At 43.3% G+C, this 19313-nt stretch overlaps 1 protein-coding gene across 1 annotated transcript in view; it reads right to left on the bottom strand.

Annotated features, from left to right (window-relative positions):
* SYN2 (synapsin II) overlaps window positions 1-19313 on the bottom strand; it is a 302390-nt gene that overhangs the window by 17971 nt on the left and 265106 nt on the right. The window contains exons 9-10 of the mRNA XM_077325671.1: window positions 16330-16432; window positions 8452-8601 (exon numbers count right to left, since the gene is read on the bottom strand). Of these exons, the coding sequence (XP_077181786.1) occupies window positions 8452-8601; window positions 16330-16432 (253 nt within the window). The remainder of the gene's footprint in view (window positions 1-8451; window positions 8602-16329; window positions 16433-19313) is intronic.

The following is a 19313-nucleotide window of genomic DNA, read 5'->3' on the forward strand; positions in this document are numbered from 1 at the left end:
TTTTTATAAGCCAACAAACAAAAGATTTTATTTACAAAGTGGAAAGGGTGGTTGGACTCAAGCCTTTAAAAAATATACGTCAGTTCTTATTCAATTTGATGTTATGGTTCTTATTTTAATGGAGAGGCTTCTTTATTGTGTTTATTACTTAAACACCTTGGTTTTACTCTGATATATAGTCTTTGGAGTTCAGGTGAACAAACTCCCTTTTTAGAAAGTGGAGACTCTCTGCTTGTGCCACAACTTTCTACCTTCCATTCTGAGGTGACTGAAGCTCACACATATCTTAGGAATTTCTTCCATGATTTCCCCTTACAATTAGGCAGAGGCCCTCCGTAGAAGGATTCCACTTCCATTTTGGCTTAATTGGTGAGCAAACACTGGTCTACCCAAATTCTCTCTGCCAAATCACTGTCCTAGATACTATAGAGTTTCTCCTCACAGCAGTGTTTCAGCTAAGGATCAGACTTCTCTCTGATCAGCCTCAGTTCTCACAGAACTGAACCCCTCCAGCTCACAGCCAGTATATTAACTTCCCCCCAGTTGTGGCTAGCCAATCACAAGACTCGGAACCTGTTGTCTGGCTTAAGCATGAAACTTACCCCACACACGAGCATGGAACCAATGATTTGCACCAGTGGGAAACACGAGTCTTGACAGCATTTCTCAAATAGGACCATTGCTCTTCTAGTCCTCCCAGAAGGATACTCTAAACTGCTCCAATCTAGCAAGAGCTTTGAATATCCTATTATCAACTTAATGTCTGTTCAACACATTTGAAAGGGAATGGAAGGAAATTTTAAGAGATTTTCTGAATATAGTTCGGCTTACTCACATTAGAAAGATAATTAAACAAAAATACTTTTGAACTGAATGAGTAAAGGCTGTGAAGGCTGTGAAACAAAATAGTCTTACTGTATTTCAATTTAGTCACCCTATTGCTGATTGTAGATTATATCTACTCTTTACAATTATTTTATTTAGTTCATTTATCCCATGCTTTTCTCACTAATGGGGACCCAAGTATTCAGACATTTGCAGAAAGTATGATACTTCTGCGTAACTCTGCTCTAAATGTCAATAAATGTAACACCATGTTTCAAGCCAACCACCACCCGGATCATTATAGGAGCCACCCATATTGGCAATAAACTGTACTAAAGCAGTACTGGTTGGATTCAGTGAAATGTGCCTACAACTGTGTTCTGAGGGGTAGGGACCAGGAAGAATGAGCTTCTCTACTGTACAATATCCTGTAATGGTCATACTGTCCAAGTGCAAAAAGAGCCTCATGCATAAGTAGAAGTAATATTCTTAAGCAATGGGACAGCCAGTTCCCAACACAGTAGCCAGGCCTTGGGTTATGTTTCAGTTGCACTGACATAAGCCATGGAAGAAAAGTAAATCTGACATAGTGGAAAGACCCTGAGAGAATTCCTCTGCTATGATATAGACATACAAGACAAGGGCAGAAGGACTCCTTTGCCTGACTATAACTGGATCAAATATTTCTGTACGTTTAAACAACAGGAAGGACTTCCGAGGAAATTCCCAAATAGCATTTCTAATGGCCTCCTGTATTTGATAAAGGTCTGTACTCCTTCATTTGAACTGCTAGCCTTTTTCTGAACAGAACAGGTTTCTACAGGTCTTCCCTGCATTGCGAAAAAGCGTTTATTCCTTAACGTTATACCTTGTATGTATTCCTTTCATTGAGTGCCCTCTGTGTCCTTGGGATATCTTATTTAGTCATTACTTTTTTGAGCAGAATAACCCAAATGGGACCTTTTAATATCATTTCCTGTGGGAAAATCCTAGTATTGGCTACTGTAGATCTTGCCTCAAAAGGCCCTGAAAATATCATAGAAATTTCAGAGACTATGCAAGAATAAAATACTTATTTAGGAGGCTTGCATTCTTTGTTCTAAATACATTAGAGAAATTAACCGTCTTCTAGTTTTCAGAGAAGCACATTTTTCATCATTTATGAAATCCAGCTGTGGTAAAAGCCAAAGAAGAGAACTAAGCAAGTTGTCTTGCTGTTATGTCACAAGTGCACCATCTGCTGGTGTGCTTTGCCAACTGGCATTTCTGTAGCAACATGCCTCTGCTTTCATTTAGCAGACGTATATTGAATCAGACCACTGGTCTGACAAGGTCAGTATTGTCTACAATACCTGGCAGCAGCTCTCCTGGGTCTCATGTAGACATTTTGTATGTCATCTACCACCTGGAAATGCTAGGGATTGAATCTGGAACCTTCTGCATGCCAAGCATATGTTCTGCCACTGAGACATGATGCCTCCTCCAATGGAACAAATCAGGGATCTTCTATATGGTGCCACTAGGAGTCATGGCACCCACCAACATCTTTTCTGGCAACCAACAATCCTTATTCATTGTTGTTCCTCTATATATGCATGAAACAGCCTGGGAGGTGGGACGTGTGTGGCTGTCCAAGTTAGAATAGGGCCAATCAGGGTGCAGCCAGCTCTGCCCTGATTGGCCCTGCCCCTGTGGCTCCCGCCCTCTGTCCCTGGACTCTAGCCTCTTTGCTCTCAGACGCCTCAGTGCCTGGAGCCAGCAGCAGGTAAGGGGAGAGGGCCCTGGGCAAAGCTTGCTAATGAGGGCCTCTTGGCCTGCTAGGCTGGGCCTGCTGACGAGGGCCTCCCGGCCTGCTGACTGCCTGCTAAGGAGCTCTGTCCCAGGTCTCCTAACGAGCTGCCCAGCCCCCGCCTGCCCCACTTGATCTGGCTGTGAACTGCAGCCCAAAGCTACCTAAAGATGCCTGGCCAGGGGCCAGGGGAAGGGGCCCTTTTAAGGCCTGTACTTAGGAATGGGCTTTGAAGCTAGTTCTTCTTATAAAGTGGACAGGGTGAGAAGGGGCTTTTGTATATTAAGTTTTCTGATTAGCTGTGCAGGTTTGCGAGTAGCTGCAGTACATCACAATGAACTTCATTATGTGACTGAAGGTAAGCTGCAGCAGCCATTTTGTGGCTGTACCCACCCCACTGCCAGAATTCCCAAAGTGCTCACAGACTCAAAAAGGTTGGAGACCGCTGGAAAAGGCTCTCCGTCTGTTCTACCAATGACTACCCTAGGCTGAAGAACTTGGCAGGTGCCCCTCTCGCCACTCTTCTGAATCATTTACCAACACCATAAAAGGGGCACCTAGCACAAAAGAAGTGGTGGTTCATTTCATTTTGGCTGAATAATTTTTGTAGTTTTCATAGAATCATAGAATCATAGAGTTGGAAGGGGCCATACAGGCCATCTAGTCCAACCCCCTGCTCAACGCAGGATTAGCCCTAAGCATCCTAAAGCATCCAAGAAAAGTGTGTATCCAACCTTTGCTTGAAGACTTCCAGTGAGGGGGAGCTCACCACCTCCTTAGGCAGCCTATTCCACTGCTGAACTACTCTGACTGTGAAAAACTTTTTCCTGATATCTAGCCTATATCGTTGTACTTGAAGTTTAAACCCATTACTGCGTGTCCTCTCCTCTGCAGCCAGCAGAAACAGCATCCTGCCCTCCTCCAAGTGACAACCTTTCAAATACTTAAAGAGGGCTATCATGTCCCCTCTCAACCTCCTTTTCTCCAGGCTGAACATTCCCAAGTCCCTCAACCTATCTTCATAGGGCTTGGTCCCTTGGCCCCAGATCATCTTCGTCGCTCTCCTCTGTACCCTTTCAATTTTATCTACGTCCTTCTTGAAGTGAGGCCTCCAGAACTGCACGCAGTACTCCAGGTGTGGTCTGACCAGTGCCGTATACAATGGGACTATGACATCTTGTGATTTTGATGTGATGCCTCTGTTGATACAGCCCAAAATGGCATTTGCCTTTTTTACCGCTGCATCACACTGCCTGCTCATGTTTAGTTTACAATCCACAAGTACCCCAAGGTCTCGTTCACACACAGTGCTACCTAGAAGCGTATCCCCCATCCAGTAGGCATGCTTTTCATTTTTCTGACCCAGATGCAGAACTTTACACTTATCTTTATTAAATTGCATCTTGTTCTCATTTGCCCATTTTTCCATTGTGTTCAGATCTCGTTGAACTCTGTCTCTATCTTCCGGAGTATTTGCCAGTCCTCCCAATTTGGTGTCATCTGCAAACTTGATGAGTAGTCCCTCCACCCCCTCATCTAGATCATTAATAAATATGTTAAAAAGTACCGGGCCGAGCACCGAGCCCTGAGGTACCCCGCTACTCACCTCTCTCCAGTCTGATGAAACACCATTGACAACAACTCTTTGAGTGCGGTTCTCTAACCAATTCCCTATCCACCTAACTATCTGAAAATCCAGATTGCAGTCCTTCAACTTATCCATCAGAACATCATGGGGAACCTTGTCAAAAGCTTTACTAAAATCCAAGTAAATGACATCAACCGAATTTCCCCGATCCAGCAAACCTGTTACTTGGTCAAAAAAGGAAACTAGGTTGGTCTGGCAGGACCTGTTGGAGACAAATCCATGCTGACTTCCTTGGATCACCAAATTGTCCTCCAGATGTTTGCAGATCGCTCCCTTTAATATCTGCTCCATTATCTTCCCCACAACAGAGGTCAGACTCACTGGTCTGTAGTTTCCTAGGTCATCCTTCCTCCCTTTTTTGAAGATCGGAATAACGTTTGCTCTTTTCCAGTCCTCCGGGACATCTCCAGTCCTTAAAGAGGTTCCGAAGATGATGGACAAGGGCTGTGCAAGTTCTCTGGAAAGTTCTTTGAGTACTCTTGGGTGCATTTCATCTGGACCAGGGGATTTGAACTCATCCAGTGCAGCTAAATGCCTCTCAACAACCTCTCTATCCATGTTAACCTGCCACCCAGACACTATCCTTTGGCTACAGCCATCTCTAGATGTGCCTAAACACTTTTCCTACTAGCTTCAGAATTAAAGAAGGAAATAACTGATTTCCAGTAACAACCACAAGATGGTGCTGCAGCCTTAACAAAACCTCACCAACTTGTGCCATTTCAGAGACACACACTTAGGAAGTAGGATTTGAATCTGTAATTGACTTATTGTAACCAGCAGAAGATGGCAGGTTTTCTTCTTCAAACAGCCCTCAGCAATGATGCCATTCTTTCTTTCTTTCTTTCTTTCTTTCTTTCTTTCTTTCTTTCTTTCTTTCTTTCTTTCTTTCTTTCTTTCTTTCTTTCTTTCTTTCTTTCTTTCTTTCTTTCTTTCTTTCTCTAATATTCTGTTGCCTCTGCACATTACTGGATTTCAGGAACCTATATAATTTTAGACCCTTTAGGCTCCATTTTACACTACTCATCATACAGCTAAATTGTCCTAATATTGATCGGTAGGGACAGAATTAGATAAACGCTTTAATGTCACAAATGATGTTCATTTTGGGAGTCCTTTTTTGGAATGTCCTGAAATTTTATTCCATCTGCTTAAATTCCTTGCTTTATGGACTATGTTACTTGACTGCTGTTTTATTACCATGTTCTTTGAGGAGGCTGACATTGCTTATATGCTCTTTCTGCTCCCTTTTGTTGTTTTTATGCTGCTCTGATGCTGGGTTGTGATACATTCATAACTGCCACTATCTTTTGTTTTATTATTGACTAGTTTCAAAGCCCCTTTATAAAAAGGGGTTTTGAAAGGGGGGTTGCCTCGTGCGGCGGTCTGACGCTTCGCGCCTCCCGCAGCGTCAGACAGGCAAGGAGGGAATCCCCAGCAGCCGCGCTTTGCGCGGCTGCTGGGGTCCCTCCGATTGTCTGTCGTGAGGAAGGGTCCAACCCGGACCCTTCCTCATCACGGACAAAGCCCACCTCTAGGGGGCTTAACGAATTATATAGTCCGTGGCGCCCGTGGCGCCACGGGCTGTTTAAAGATGTGACAATTGATTTGCACTGTTTTACTAATATTTTGAGGGTAAATTATTTTAAGATCTTGGCTTAAGGTTGTCATCTTCAAGGCCATACATGGTCTGGACCCAGTGTACCTGAGGGACCACCTCCCTGCCTTTGCCCCTCAAAGGGCACTACGCTCAGCCAACACTAATCAGCTGGTGATCCCTGGCTAAGTTGATCAGATTCTCCCACTTTTGGAGGGACATCTGGGGGTACCTGGTAAATTGTACTTATGTTGAAATTATATATATATATATATATATATATATATATATATATATATATATATATATATATATATATATATATATATATATATATATATATATATTACAATACTATTTTTGCGTTCTATGAAACTTTTTGTTGCTCCATATAGACCAGATTTTTACTCAAGAACCCTCCCGATCAATGGTGTCCTGCTTTACCAATGGTAAAATCTGGTCTTCTTATCCCTGGCCCCAAGGAAGTATGTTTGGCCTCAACGAGGGCCAAATCATTGTCCTGGCCTCCACCTGGTGGGATGAGCTCCCAGAAGAAATCCGGGCCCTGTTGAAACTAGCACAGTTCTGCAGGGCTTGCAAAACAGAGCTCTTCCATCAGGCATTTGGTTGAGGTCAACTGAACCAGCAACATCTAGTGGGACCCCAGAACCCCTCCTCCCATACAGATATGCCCATTAAATACATCGAGGGGTAATCCTGCATTGACCATTGACAATTGATATGTTAACATTTCAGTTATTACTGCTGTTTGTTAGAATGCTTACAGAAACAGTCTTTACTGTTGCTATTATAGCTCCCCCCCAGTTCTTCTTTTACACTTATGTACTGTGGGTAGTTTATATTGATGCTGAGGACTACTCCGTAATATACATTTTTACCTGAACTTCCAGCTATTTTGACATGGTCCCTCAACAAAGCTTCTTGAATAAAATTAACATGGTTTGTAAAGAGCTCCAGGGGAATGTCTCCTAACTAAATCGGCAACCATGTGACAAATTAATGTGTTTATGTCCAACTGGAGAGACCTTGTGACTAACCCAAGGTCACCCAGCTGGATGCATGTGGAGGAATGGGGAATCAAACCAGGCTCACTAGATTAGAGTATGCCGCTCTTAACCATTACACTAAGTACAGCAATCTTTCTGAACGTAAGCATATAAGAGTTTGGTCAGTGACATGATGAAAGACCTCCTGAAGCTCCCTCCTCTATATGTCACCACATAAAGGTAATGATAAATACACTATTGGGCTGGCTTTTAAAGGCTAATAGAAGAGGTAGCTGTTTTAAAGTAATATTTCTTTGCTGTTAGATTTCTGCTGGATTGTTAGAAAGCTTTATTGTCTTTTGAATTTATACAGCATGTCTGCATTTTATGCAAACTGTCTTGAGACTAGGAAATATATCATTATGTAAATGTTTTAAATAAAATAAATCTGCCATGATTATATAACCTTAGACTTCCTTTATCGCCTTTGACAACTACTTAGGGAAGTGAGCAGAAAATATGACAATTCGTTCGAACTTGAAAGCAGCAATCTTGCCTGGAACAAAACTGTTGGAACACAACAACAACACACTCACACATTCCACCCTCTAAATATACTTTAAATGATATAGTTCTGTCAAAAGTTGAAGGCATACTTCCATTAAAAACTGGATAGTTTAAACACAGGGGATTGGAGCCAAAGAACTGGGAATGGAACTGGTTCAAAGAATACATGTTTATTTCCCATGTATCTAGAAATGGATCAAGAGTTCTGCAACAGAAGGATGTGAAAAAGGTTGTTAATTTTTTTTGTTGCTGCAGCTGCACTTGCTGTACCTCACTTTATTCTGGAAGGTCCCCCAGGCTTCTACAGCAGATTTTTGCGGGCACAAGAAGCTTTACAGAGACATTCTGTCAGCTTCTTCTTCCAGAGTTCACTGAATCCAACCCAGCATCCTTCATTCAAACTTCATTCAGCAGGATCAGCTGTTTGGTGAGGTCTGGAGCATCTAGGTCACTTTAAATGCCTTGGAGCTGAAAAACTAGGCTTTCCTGAATTGTGCCAAACCCAAATCCCTATGTTGCTACTAGGATTCATGAGACTCAGGATATGTTGAGCTAATTGACATCAATTTGACCTGAACTGAAATAAGATGAATTTTATTTCTGTACTTCTGTACTCATAATATAGGATGTTACAACATAACTAGAGAATACCTTAAAAGAATTAATATTAATGGTATCTAACAACAAGAGCCTCTTGTGGCGCAGAGTGGTAAGGCAGCAGACATGCAGTCTGAAGCTCTGTCTATGAGGCTGGGAGTTCAATCTCAGCAGCCGGCTCAAGGTTGACTCAGCCTTCCATCCTTCCGAGGTCGGTAAAATGAGTACCCAGCTTGCTGGGGGGTAAACGGTAATGACTGGGGAAGGCACTGGCAAACCACCCTGTATTGAGTCTGACATGAAAACGCTAGAGGGCGTCACCCCAAGGGTCAGATATGACTCGGTGCTTGCACAGGGGATACCTTTACCTTTAACAACTGCTAGTCTCTGTGTGTACATATATAGAATAAGCTTTCCTTACCTGGGGCTGCTGAGTGGCAGTTGGTTTCTGAGGAGATGGTACAGGTGTTTTAGATAACATTTGGTTCATTTTGCTTACAACAAGCTCAGTTATAAGCTGTTTGTCTTCAACCTGATGTTCACCAATCAAAGGCATTGAGGAGTCCATGACCTAAAGGAGACCAAATTCAGTCAGGAAGAGAATTCCCCCTCCCCACATCATTAACAATTATTATTGTTACCCACCAAGAGTTATGAATAAAACAGTGAGTACAGTACCAAACATTTCTTTAGAAAGTAATTTTTATATTCCCTGTCTTCATGTGCCAATTTTTGTTATCTAGAAATGTCAGGCAAATTATGGAATGCTCTACATTTTTAATGCCCCAAGTACTGGAGTACTAGTTACAGGATGAACTGGTGGTGTTGAGGATAGCAGTTAATATGTAAACAAGTATCACAACTTTATCACTGCTCTTGCCACTGTATACACATTAATCATTGTAAAGATTCTAGTTCTTGTTTGCTTTAGAGCAGCTGTCCCTAACCCCCGGTCCGGAGACTGGTACCGGTCTGTGGATCAGTCAGTACCGGGCCACGGATCGTCCTCCTCCCAAGCTGCTGCCTCAGGGGCTGCCATGCCATTCTGCCGCCGGCTCACCTTTAGTGATCTTCAGCGGCGCCATGGCTGGGGCTCCCCCTCGACATGGCACTGTGCAGTTACTGCTGGCAGCACCCCCAGTGGGCGGTGGGAAGTCAGGGGCGCCGGCAGGAAAGCAAGCAGAGCAGGGGCTCAGGTGGCAGTGACGTCCCTCAGCAAAAGACTACCCCTCCCTGGGCCTCAGTAAAATTGTCTAGCATTAACTGGTCCCTGGTGATAAAAAGGTTGGGGACCACTGCTTTAGAGTATATATAGATTGGCTACATATCTAATGAGCAACTAAGCTATGATGTTGTCAGATAAGTGACATACAACCAGTCCATGGGTTTTGCAATTTTGTACTACTTCAGCCATCTGCACAGACAGCTTAAAAGCCTTCTGTGATGTGTTTAGTACTTCACAGGCAATGCAAGAAAGCAGTCCAGGAGAAAAGGAGGCATGATGGTATTTCCATGCCAAAAGTACACCTTCCTGCAAAATACTGAGCAAAATGGCAGGGTAAAGCAGGGCAGGTAAGTCCTGTCTCTTGCCACAATGAGGTCAGGTCCCTTGCCGTAGTGAGTGTGGATGAGTAAGGTTGGGTACGGGTGGGCCGGAAAGGTGTATTCACCCTCTTGGGCAGGGGTGGCCCAGTTGGGATGGTGGCCTCAGGGTTAGTGGCCCCCAAAGGGGAACAGCCCCCCAGACCATTGTCCTACCAGGACTTTTCCCAGTAGCTTTAATCTATCCCTGTGCTGTGTTAACTCTGAGTAAGTATTCAGTTACAATGCACAGTTACAAGAGCACTCTTCTAAGAAGACCCATTGAATACCCTGCGTAGGATTTGCTGTTAGATTCTGAAATAATTACTTTTGTAAGCTTAAAGTTTCATGTTCTTATAAGTAGTGCTGACATGCCCGTAGCAAATGCCATCTAATGTTACCTTGAACATTTGTTTCCTATACAAAAATGAATAGCTGTCTAAAAGATTAAGTGATATCAAAGTCAAGCCTTTCTATTCCTAAAAGGATTTGGAGACATGTGGTTTTTCTTAGGACTTTTTATTTTATTAAATGCTTATAACAGCTTGGCAAACTCTGAGAAGGCACATCATACATTTTCCCTATTGTTACAGAAACAATTCTGTGTTACTAGGTGGACTAGGCCTGATTTCCATCTTTGTTTTATAATTAGTTAATTATGGTTGCTATGAGCCAGATTCTTCAGTTAACTTTCAGGGCAGATGCTTGTCATCACTTCATGAAAGGAAAAATAAAGTGCTTTTCACCATGGTCTTATGAGAGAAAACATTCCATTTATCTTATTTTACCTTTTGTAAAATGCTGGAATATCTTTTGGGAGGGGCAAGTCAATGCAGGCTCAGACAGGTTGGCCATAAAATTACTTCTTAGGAGGGTTACTGCAAACTTAACAAAGATGTTCCTTGGCTGATTCAATATTACATGAAAAAACATGGGACTGAACATCAAGTTAATATCATGAATTGGCCATTTCTACTGATTCTCTTCTCTGCAGATCCCTCCTCTCATGTTATTCCTCAGGTTAACTGTGGCACAGGAACAGCATTTTGTGGAGATCAGTAGGATGCAGTAGGAGGAAGGATGCAGGGAAATTCTGTTCTGCCACTGGAAAATTCAGTCTGGATCCGATCCTATATGGATCAGTACTAATATACCAATCCATTTACCTTATGTGAAATGTAAGCAAAAAGGAAATGTACAGGTTTGAAATAAGGTTAATAATGCTACCAATCTGATTGCAACAGTTTAACTATATTGATCTAAAGCTAAGAAACAGGAGCTATGCTGCTGCTGTGGTTCCACAGTTACTAAGATCCATAAAATCAGGTTATGATGCTCCAAATCATTAAGAACCAGAAGAGTTCTCATGTGCTCATGGAAATATTATCTTTATTTAACTTAATTACAAAAAAGAGACAACTATTTACAATGCAGCTTATGCTGGACAAATGAGCAAGAATTTTCTTCAGCAGCTTGGAAGAAGTGTTTCTGCCAAATCTGCCCTACAGCGACACTGGTTTATCCATGGCAACAAAAGCATTGATGCCAGATAATAGTACTAGGATTATATAACAAGCCTGCTAGCAGCTTAATGGTTTCTAAAATTATCATCATTTGGGCAGAGGAGGATGAGTTTTCTTTTGTACTTCTTTTAGATATTATTTACACATTTGCAGGTCTCATAAAACATTTCCCTGAAGGAACAGCTGAAATTTAAAAAGTTAGTCTTTCCAGTTATCCTGAAAAGTTTTTTGTAACAATGATTGGAAAGGACATTGACCATTTCACAGTTTACCTCTACAGCAGGGATAGGCAACCTGTTTGTCCTCAGTGCTAAAACAACAAATTCTGCCTATAAAGATGATGATGTACTGGCAAACAAAAGTGGGCACGGGAGGGGGGGGCAGAGAGGCAGCCAGCAAGAAAGTATATGGAGCCACCTGAGTCCCAGCAGGCCTGCTAGTATCTCAGGTGATCTCTGGCTTGAAATGTGGAAGGAGGCACTGTTAGCTTCGCAGGGACTTGACTCAGTTGCCTGGGAAGAGTACTGGCCCTGCATGCTGAGCAAAATGTCCTGAGGTGCTGGTCCTCATGAGTGCCAGGGTTGCCTATCCTTGCTCTATAAAATTATTCTCACATTTGAGAAATAGAATAAATGAAGATTACCATTTTTTTCTATCGTAAAATGTGTTTTAGTATTATTAGGCACAAACTAATATATGAGACACTATACCTAACAGCCTTCAATATCTGAAGGCTGTGTTTTTTCCAACCAGTAAGTAATACTTCATTCACAGAATAGGGAAAATCACTGAGCCTTTGCTTTAAAATGTATGGTAGTTATTCTAAATACACAGATATAAATGGTAGACTATGCTAAACTATTATAAAATAAAGATCCAACATAACTAAGACTAGTAAACTTACAGGAAATGCCACTAGTTTTAATGTTTTTCTGGACAACCGCAGTGCCTTACTTTGCTATGTAATATATATATTTCTTGCAAGTTTGGATAAGTAATCTTGACAGATGAACACATCCTTCTAGAATGTGTCTTTAATGTGGCAACCCACCCCACTCCCACCCCCCTCTGCACATAGGCAACAGTAGGCAGTATATTATTTCAACTGGTCAACAGTGGGTGAATGATAGAGTTGAAATTAGAAACTGGTGAGTTACCAGGCTAACCAGCAGGCCAGGAATTTACTATGTCAATCTTCTTCACTCTGAAGTCTTTACCACAAAAGAAGGACCAACAAAAAATCAAAACACTTTCATTTCTTCTGGACTGCATGACATTGATTGCACTGGATAATGATACCTATTCCATGGTATCACAATCTTTATACAGCTGTCGCTGTATAAACATAAAAGGCTAAGGCCGAAGTGGGTGGAGAGTGGGTGGGGCCCTTCCGATTTGGCCCTCACCGGGACAGACCAGAGTTCCAGCCTATGAGGAAGCCAAAGTTCTGACAGGGCCAACATTAAGACAGGGCCCGCCCACCCAGTCTGGAGCAATCAGGAGACATTGCTGCCAGTCTGCCCCTGACCAGCGCAGGTGGAGGAGATCAGTAGGGCTGCCAAGGGGGATGAGAACGGAGGCTTGGATAGGCTGTGCCAGCCCTTTTCACCCCAAGGCTGTCCTAATTGTCATGTCCAACTGTAACTTTGCCTCAGAACCCTGACAGAGCTGGCAGGAGGCTGGCGAGTGTGCTCCCTCTCCCCTCGCTTCAGGCCTGCTGGGAAGGAGCCTTTAACAGCCCCTGACTGAGAGGAGGGAGACGTTTCCAAGAGCAATGCATAGGAGTCTGAAGGCATGGGTGTGGGCATTCCTTTTGAGGGGGGGGATTTTCCCCTTCTGCCAAACACTTAGCTGACAGGGAGGCCACAGAAAAGACTCTTCTCACTTAAAATACTGCTGTGGCCGGCCATGCTACTGGGGGGAAGAAACAGCCAAGCAACTCTCTGGTTGTTGTGCAGGTGAAACTGGAAGCTGCTGCAGAGGTTCGTTTGCCTCCTGTTTCATCTGCAAAACAACCCTGTGCAGTAGGCCTCAAGGTGGCTTTGGGCTGCAGCTCGCAGCCAGATAAAGTGAGGTGGGCGGGGGCTAGGCAGCTCGTTAGGAGGCCCAGGACAGAGCTCCTTAGCAGGCAGTCAGCAGGCCAGGAGGCCCTTGTCAGGAGGACCAGCCTAGCAGGCCAAGAGGCCCCCATTAGCAAGCCCTCCCCCACGACCCTTTGCCCAGGGCCCTCTCCCCTTACCTGCTGCTGGCTCCAGGCACTGAGGTGTCTGAGAGCAAAGAGGCTAGAGTCCAGGGATGGAGGGTGGGAGCCACAGGGGCAGGGCCAATCAGGGCAAAGCTGGCTGCACCCTGATTGGCCGTATTCTAACTTGGACAGCTGGACACATGCCACCCCCTAGGATGTTTCATAAATATATACAGGAAATAACAATGTGTTAAGCGCCCTGACGCCCCTCCCAGGGGTAAGCCTTTCTCAGCCGTGGCACTAGTATCTCCGCTGCAACAGATGGAATGCCAGACCCAGATAAACAGCTTTAATTCACCTTTTATTCAGCTCTCTCCTGCATACAACTCCAGTACTTCCCCAGTCTACCCCACACCCTAGTGTCGTTCTTCTTTATATCCCCGGGTGAGACCCCACCCCATTTACAAAAGGATCCCGCCCTCCTCTTTCCTGCCTCTTTCCTGCCCCTCTTTCCTGTGGTCCTATGTCTTGGAGCGCTTCCTCTCCGCCGCGTCTACTCAGGTAAGTCTTCTCTTTCGGGCTCCAGCTTCCATGTTCCCTCGGCCTGGCTCTTTTCCGAGACATGTGATTGGAGAGAGTTATTCCAAAGTCCTCTCCCCTTGTTTTGCTCCCCAATCCTCCTGCAGTCTTTCTTCCCCCAAGTCCGGGCGGGTGTCCACCAGGTTCCTTCCTCTGAGCCGGCCAAACTTCTCCTCTTATTTCTCCAGGGTTCTTTAAGTCCCCCTCCTCGGCCGGCACACGGCACGCGCTGTGGCTTGCCTCCTGGTTCGGGCCTACGCCTCCTGCCTTGTCCACCTCGTGACTCATGCCGTGTCTTGCTCCCCGGCCTGTTTCAGAGCCCAGCATGGCAGCCCTTTCTAGCCCTTCCCTGTCCCCGGATGAGTTCGACTCATCTCCTGACCCAGGCCCGCCCAGACACAATGGATAAGGATGGAGTTGCAAGGAACTTACAAGACTGTATGCAAGATTAGTTTCTTAAGTCTTCCATTATTTTCCACAGTTTTTTACATTTGGTGTCCAGCAACTTAATATTCAAAGCTTGCCCTGTAGAAAAACTGGCCCTAACATTAAAAATAACAACTTCCCTCTACAAGAAAGGCCCTTTAACTTTTTAAGAGATAAAACTTATTTTGTCTTCATGAATCAAACAAGATTGATTGTATCAAGTGGCATCTATTTTGACTAGCATTACCAATTCAGATTCCATTCCTAACAAATTATTGATTGCTGAAAGATATTATGAATAGGGATGAGCATGAACTGGAAAATTCTGATTTGTTTTGGGGTTCAGGGCCTTCCCAAAGTGAACTCAAATGGCCCAGAAGCTCCAAAACAAACTGGCCAGGTTTGGCCTGGTCTATTTCACTTCCCCTGACTTAGACACGGGGGAAAATAAAATGGAGCACTAGAATGGCCGGCAATGGATAGGTGGCCATGCCCAGCTGTGAGTCTGAAACGGTTACAATTTTGCTTCCTCCCACTTCCAAGAGAGGAAGGGAACAAAATCAATCTCTAAAATGGCTGGCAGGCATTTTGGCTTCATAGCTGCCAACCATTTAAAACCTTCATTTCACTTCCCTTCATTTGGGGAGGGAAGCATAACAGAGGTTTTAAATAGCTGCTAGCCATTTAAAACTAACAGGTAAACTGTGGACAGGTCAAGCTGTGAGGCTGAAATGGCTGGGCCATTTAAAACTCCATTTGCTTCCCTCTGTTTGTAAGGGCAGAAGCAAAACACACGGTTTAAATGGCCTGAACCCCAAACCCAATCAAACAAAAGGTTCGGGAAATGTTTGGAGGAGGTGCCTCCGCTGAACCTGACTTTGGAGAGGCACAGATCTGCAAAATTCATGATGGATTTAAGGTTGTGGACTGGTTGTGAACTGGTTCATGCCCATCTCTAATTATAAATAGTGAGTCCTGTACAACAGGGGTAGTCAACCTGTGGTCCTCCAGATGTTCATGAACTACAATTCATGTAATTCATGAATTGTAGTCCATGAACATCTGGAGGACCACAGGTTGACTACCCCTGCTGTACAACTCTCTTTTGAGGCTTCATAAAAGTATGGCGTGGGATATAAACTGAAAAACAAAGAATGAAATAAAATTGAAATAAACATTTTCAAGCTAACAGCCATGATAGGTTGTATCACCAAATTTGAGGGGGGAAAAATCTCTAACCAGAGTTGCATATCTCATAAGATGCAATAGCTCAAACTCTTCAGCAGCACACAGTAATATGTTTTTATCTGTTTACCTCTCAGGACGTATCCACTCTCAAAAAGAAAAAAATTGGGTGGAAAGAAAGATACATTAGGTCTACAGAAAATGAGATAATGCTGTATTCTTATTTGCTCATCTTAAGCATGTGCAAAATACAGCCATGTTGCAGCTGACTTAAAGTGACCCCAGCAAGGGGCTTTCAAGGTAAGTGAGAAGAGTTGGTTTGCCATTGCTTTCCTCTGCAGAATATTCCTTGGTGATCTCCCTTCCAAGTACTGACCCTGCTTGGCTTCTGAGATCTGACGAGATCAGGCTGTACTATGCCGCCTTCCCTCCCTTCTCATCTTTCATAAAAGTACAATTTTATTGGGTTTCTCTTGGTAAAGAGATACCTGTTACTTTTATACCAAAGCAATAATAGTGAGCTCATTCAGGAAGGCAGGCAGAAGGGTTTGGAAAATATGATGTAAGTATTTTGATTCTTAATTTGAGAATACATACTCAGAAACAAAATTACACCACTTCATGATACAGCTGTGCTTTCCCACAAGCAGTACCATTTTCTGGGAGATGTGGCTTTGCTTGATTACTTAAATGTGTCCCAAAATGGACTATGTGCTCTGAATCACACATATATACAAAAGCCAAATGGAAACTTCAAGCACTGAGATTTTCCCTATTATCTTAACAAAAATGTGCTGACAGAGAAAAATATACATCATACCTCAAAAATGTAATCCTTCCCATCCTTGCCATGAACTGCTTTGACAGCACATATGTCCAGGCCACCAAACATCTCAGAACAACTGTCAATCCAGAGCTTGTACCTGAAATGTGAAGTGAAGTTCCTATTAGTCTAAAGGGATGATATTGCCATTATAGAGATTTAGCTAAGTTACACTCAATTTTGAAAAAAAATTAGAAAAGTAAAACAAAAAAATGGTGATAAATATTGGAAAATGCTACAAATTAAAAAATTAAGATATTGTGATGCTGTGTTGTGAGATATCAGCTACAGTCTTGGGGCTTCCTTAGCAACATCAGTAATCCATGCTACAATGTGTAGATGTAACAGCAGCTGTGGAAGAGGAGAAACCAGGGAGAGGAAGCAACATCAACAGTGAGGAGCGAGAGCAGGGGGAGGGAACATCTGCAAGGAGAGGAGGATTTGGTGGCAGGGGAGAAAGAGAGGCAGCAGTGGTGGGGGGAGCCAGAGGACAGAGACAGTGGCAGCAAGGGAAGAAAGGAATAGAAGAAGGCAGCAGTATTGAGGGGAGGGGAAGAAGAGGAACCTGTGAAGGAAGGGAAGGGATTTCCTCTCATAAGGCATATGTAAATCTCCTCTAATGGTTACATTTCTGATTTCAGAGCTCACTCATATCAGCAGCTTCACATGTTTTCAGTGGGGGTTGTGAGTTTTCTTACACATAGTCTCAAAAACATTTCCTGTATTCCTGTAAATTACACCTCCATGCTCAAAACAGTAGCCATGTGGTATATATATGCTCATTTGGCAGGCACTGACTGACTATCTCTGATTCATATGCATATTGTTATACATATATTAGACCTAAAACTGGCTGTAATGCTAATCTTGGTCATTTACAAATGATAAATTAAAATCAATGGGACATTATGAATGAAATGTTTAAGTTGTGGTTTTATTGTATATATATTATAAATGTGGAGCTGGAAAGTGCTGTCAACTATCAGCCTATTTATGGCAACCCAATAGAGTTTACAAGGCAAGAGGTGTTAAGGGGTAGCTTGCCTTTTCTTTCCTATATGTAGTAACCTAGGCTGATTCTGCACTTACTTTATTTATTCTGTTGTGGATCCTGCTGATTTCAGATCGATTTGAACTCGGGTCTTCCTCTATCCCCTCCCAATTGAAACAGAAAAGTGTTCTGCACTTGATTAGGGAAGCTCAGAAGGGGAGGGGGGAGCCAAGTGCAGCAGGAGCCACTTTCTTTCTTCTCTTGAAGCAGGGGGAGGGGGACAGGATTGGAGACAGCAGAGGAGGGGGAATAAATCCAAGAAGCAAATCTCTGCCGAGGGAAGTTAAGGCTACTGGAGCTTCCGCTGAGAGAAGTTAGGGCTTCCCCTTTAAGGGAAGCTTTGCAATCTGGGAACATGGAAGACTTTGAATTGGTGCCCTGGCCAATCAGGGCTTTTCTACAGAGTTGGAGGCTCAGCAGCAAGATATTTCAGGGAAAGCAGACAGCTGCACACTTGCTTATGCTGATTTTTCAAATATCGAGGGTTATATCCCCTCCAGGATATGGCAGGGGAAAGGTAGGGTCACTCCGGAGAGGGCAAATTTAAATCACCCAAAATCAAAATGGAAATCACATTCAGTGTAGATTGCAGGGATTGAATCGACATGGGATTGGAATAAAAGCTCTGTGAAGATTCAGCCCAAGTATTCCTTGGTTTCCTCCCATCCAAAAACTATTAAGGCCAACTCTGCTTATCTACCAAGATCTCAAGATTGGACTAAACTGACTGTAGATGTTAGTATTTAAAATTTGTCATGGTGCGAAAGATTTTCTACAAAATCAAAAGCTAAGCAGAAATATTTGCAAAATATAGGTGTGTGTCTGTGTTTTAAAGTTACTAATGACAATTTATAGAATTTCAGGACTGGCTTTTTATTTATATACAAGTTTTAGAGGTTTTCTGGATTTGTGTCAAATTCAATGTCTATAGATGCATGGAATATAGGGAGAGTTTAAGAGTCAGCTCTTGCTATACATTTTTAACTGAATGTTTTAAATATTGTTATGCTCTCTGAGTGATGTGGAAGGACAGGATATAAATAAAAATGTATTATTATTATATTAGGAACAAAGCACACTGCAGCCTTAAAAGCTGGTGGCCCCCCTTGCGTAACTCAGCTTTTTTGGGCGGTTGGGGAAGCAGAGGGCAACACTGGGTGAGGGAGATGGCTCAGAGTAGTCTCCCCAACATCCCTGGTCTCCGCAAGACGCTCAGCGAGGGCCACGCCAGTGCTTTGGAGGGGCGGGGGGCAGTCCCTTCCTCGTCTCTGTGACCTTCAAGGTGACCACAGCTCGGAGCCACCCCAGAGAGCTCTCCCCCGAACATAATCGGGCTGGTGCGGCCTGCAGAACATTCAACACTCTGTCACTAAAACTGAGAGACAGATGGATCAAAGAGGTTAACAAACCAAGTCTGGATGGAGGGGTAGGGGTAGGGGGGCACATTACGTTGTAAATAAGTGTTGGACTTGGTCTCAATCATATCCCTGCAGGAAGAGTGCCATTTTACAGGCCTTTCAGAACTCTGACAGTTCTGAAAGGCCCTGGATCTCTGTTGGCAACTCATTCCACCAGGCTGCAGCCTGCCTGCAGAGACTTATGGAGCCTGTTCCTCTTAATCTTTCAAAACGTGGATCTCTCATTTACTCACTTCACAGTTTTAGGGAATATGTTTCATTATCTTTTCAAATATGACATGATTTTGAAATACCACAGCAACATATTGGATTATAGTTTAGACATTCAAATAAGATGAATCTTTAAAAAGTTGCTTTCATGAAGTCAGGTTTTGAAAATCCCTGTTTTGGCTTCATATAGCACTTAACTGATACAAGTATTGATTGATATAAGTGGTTAATACAAATAAGCTGTCTTGATGTTTGAATAATCTGGTAAAATGTCTAGAAAATGTATGGATTGAAAGATTATG

Source organism: Paroedura picta, chromosome 3 (assembly GCF_049243985.1).
Source record: "Paroedura picta isolate Pp20150507F chromosome 3, Ppicta_v3.0, whole genome shotgun sequence".
NCBI classification, from domain to species: domain Eukaryota; kingdom Metazoa; phylum Chordata; class Lepidosauria; order Squamata; family Gekkonidae; genus Paroedura; species Paroedura picta.